The 1437-nt window shown below is 34.0% G+C and overlaps 1 protein-coding gene across 1 annotated transcript; it reads right to left on the bottom strand.

Annotated features, from left to right (window-relative positions):
* Positions 1–202: 202 nt before the first annotated feature.
* On the bottom strand, positions 203–1148 carry RpL19 (ribosomal protein L19). Its single transcript, XM_014242105.3, has 3 exons — positions 1001–1148; positions 813–919; positions 203–754 (listed from the first exon to the last, which is right to left on the bottom strand). The coding sequence occupies exons 1-3, from the start codon at positions 1003–1005 to the stop codon at positions 249–251; spliced, it is 618 nt and encodes a 205-aa protein (XP_014097580.1). The 5' UTR covers positions 1006–1148; the 3' UTR covers positions 203–248.
* Positions 1149–1437: the final 289 nt, after the last annotated feature.

The raw sequence follows: 1437 nt of genomic DNA, 5'->3' as shown, positions 1-1437 counted from the left end.
TCGACTAATGCATTCCTTACTGCCCTTCGAAAGTTAGCAGTTTTGCTTCAAATAAATCTCAATTTTCAACAAATTTCATGAAGAATTTTATGAGAATTGAATATATCGATGAAATTCTAAATTTTCTACTTATAGGCAATTCAAAAACTTATATTGCGACAAATGCCGTATTTGTTACGAAAACAAATTACAAACAACCAAATTATTTAATTGAAATATTTTAATATACACTGTTTCAGCATATATATTTATTTTTTTGGGCCAGTTGTTGCAGTTTGTGCAGCTACTTCGTCTTCCTTAGCGTGCAATTTAGAAAGTTCCTGTTTTTTGGCTGCAATTCTTTCTTCACGGCGTTTTCTTGCTTCACGTACTTTATGCCTTCTAGCCTCGGCTTGATCCGCAAGCATTTTACTACGCTGTTTCTCAGCCTTCTTCTTGTGGATGTACTCCATCAACACACGTTTGTTTTTGAACACATTACCCTTGCACTTCATATACAAATCATGATACAGATGACGATCTATTTTCTTGTTGTCTCTATATTTCTTTAGTAAACGTCTTAATACTCGTTGACGCTGCATCCACAAAAACTTTGTAGGCATTCGAGCATTTGCAGTACCTTTACGTTTACCGAACCCGCAATGTCTGCCTTTACGACGAGCTTCTGTGTTCTTGCGTACGCGGTATCGCGAATGGACCACAACGGGTTTTTTGATAATCAAACCATCCTTAATGAGTTTACGGATATTTTGACCTAAATTATAATACCATATATTTATTAAATTTTTTATTTAATTTTAATCTATACCTACGGGAATTAGTGTTAGCAATTTCGTTGATTTCATTAGGGTCCAGCCAAACCTTTTTTTTGCCACATCGCATAACAGAGGCCGCAAGCCTCTTTTGCAACTTAAGTGAACTGAAAAATCGAAATTATGATGAATAGTTTTAAATTAGAAACATTCATTGGGTATAATAACATGAAAAATGTGACACATACCTCATGTCGACTTACTCTCGACGAATTTCGTAAAAGAAAGAAAGAAATAGAAGCGGAAATCAGAACCCTGCTTAGTAGATAATGTGGAGCGATTTTTAAAATGTTTCGATAAATTCACATTTTGTGCAAGTTCACACACAGACTCTTTTGTAACCTAAACCCTTTATTATAGCGAGGGGACAAGGAGAAAAGACAGACAGACCGATCCGGTCGTGATCAGGCAGCATGTTTCATGTTCTTGTTTGTAACAGTTCGCTGCTACGCAATTCAGCATTCATTTTCAAATTCTTTCAGACTTTTATATACTGTTATTGTTTGTATGTATTATGCAAATATGTATGCATAGAATATTACAAATATTTTCAAAAATTGTTAATAAGGAGAAAATTAAGATTCTCAAAATATTTAATTTAAATTTTTTAAAACTATTGCGGCAC

The sequence above is a fragment of the Bactrocera oleae genome, chromosome 4 (assembly GCF_042242935.1).
Source record: "Bactrocera oleae isolate idBacOlea1 chromosome 4, idBacOlea1, whole genome shotgun sequence".
Lineage (NCBI taxonomy): Eukaryota > Metazoa > Arthropoda > Insecta > Diptera > Tephritidae > Bactrocera > Bactrocera oleae.
The sequence above is the reverse complement of the archived record's forward strand: the minus strand, read 5'-3'. Positions and strand labels throughout refer to the sequence as shown.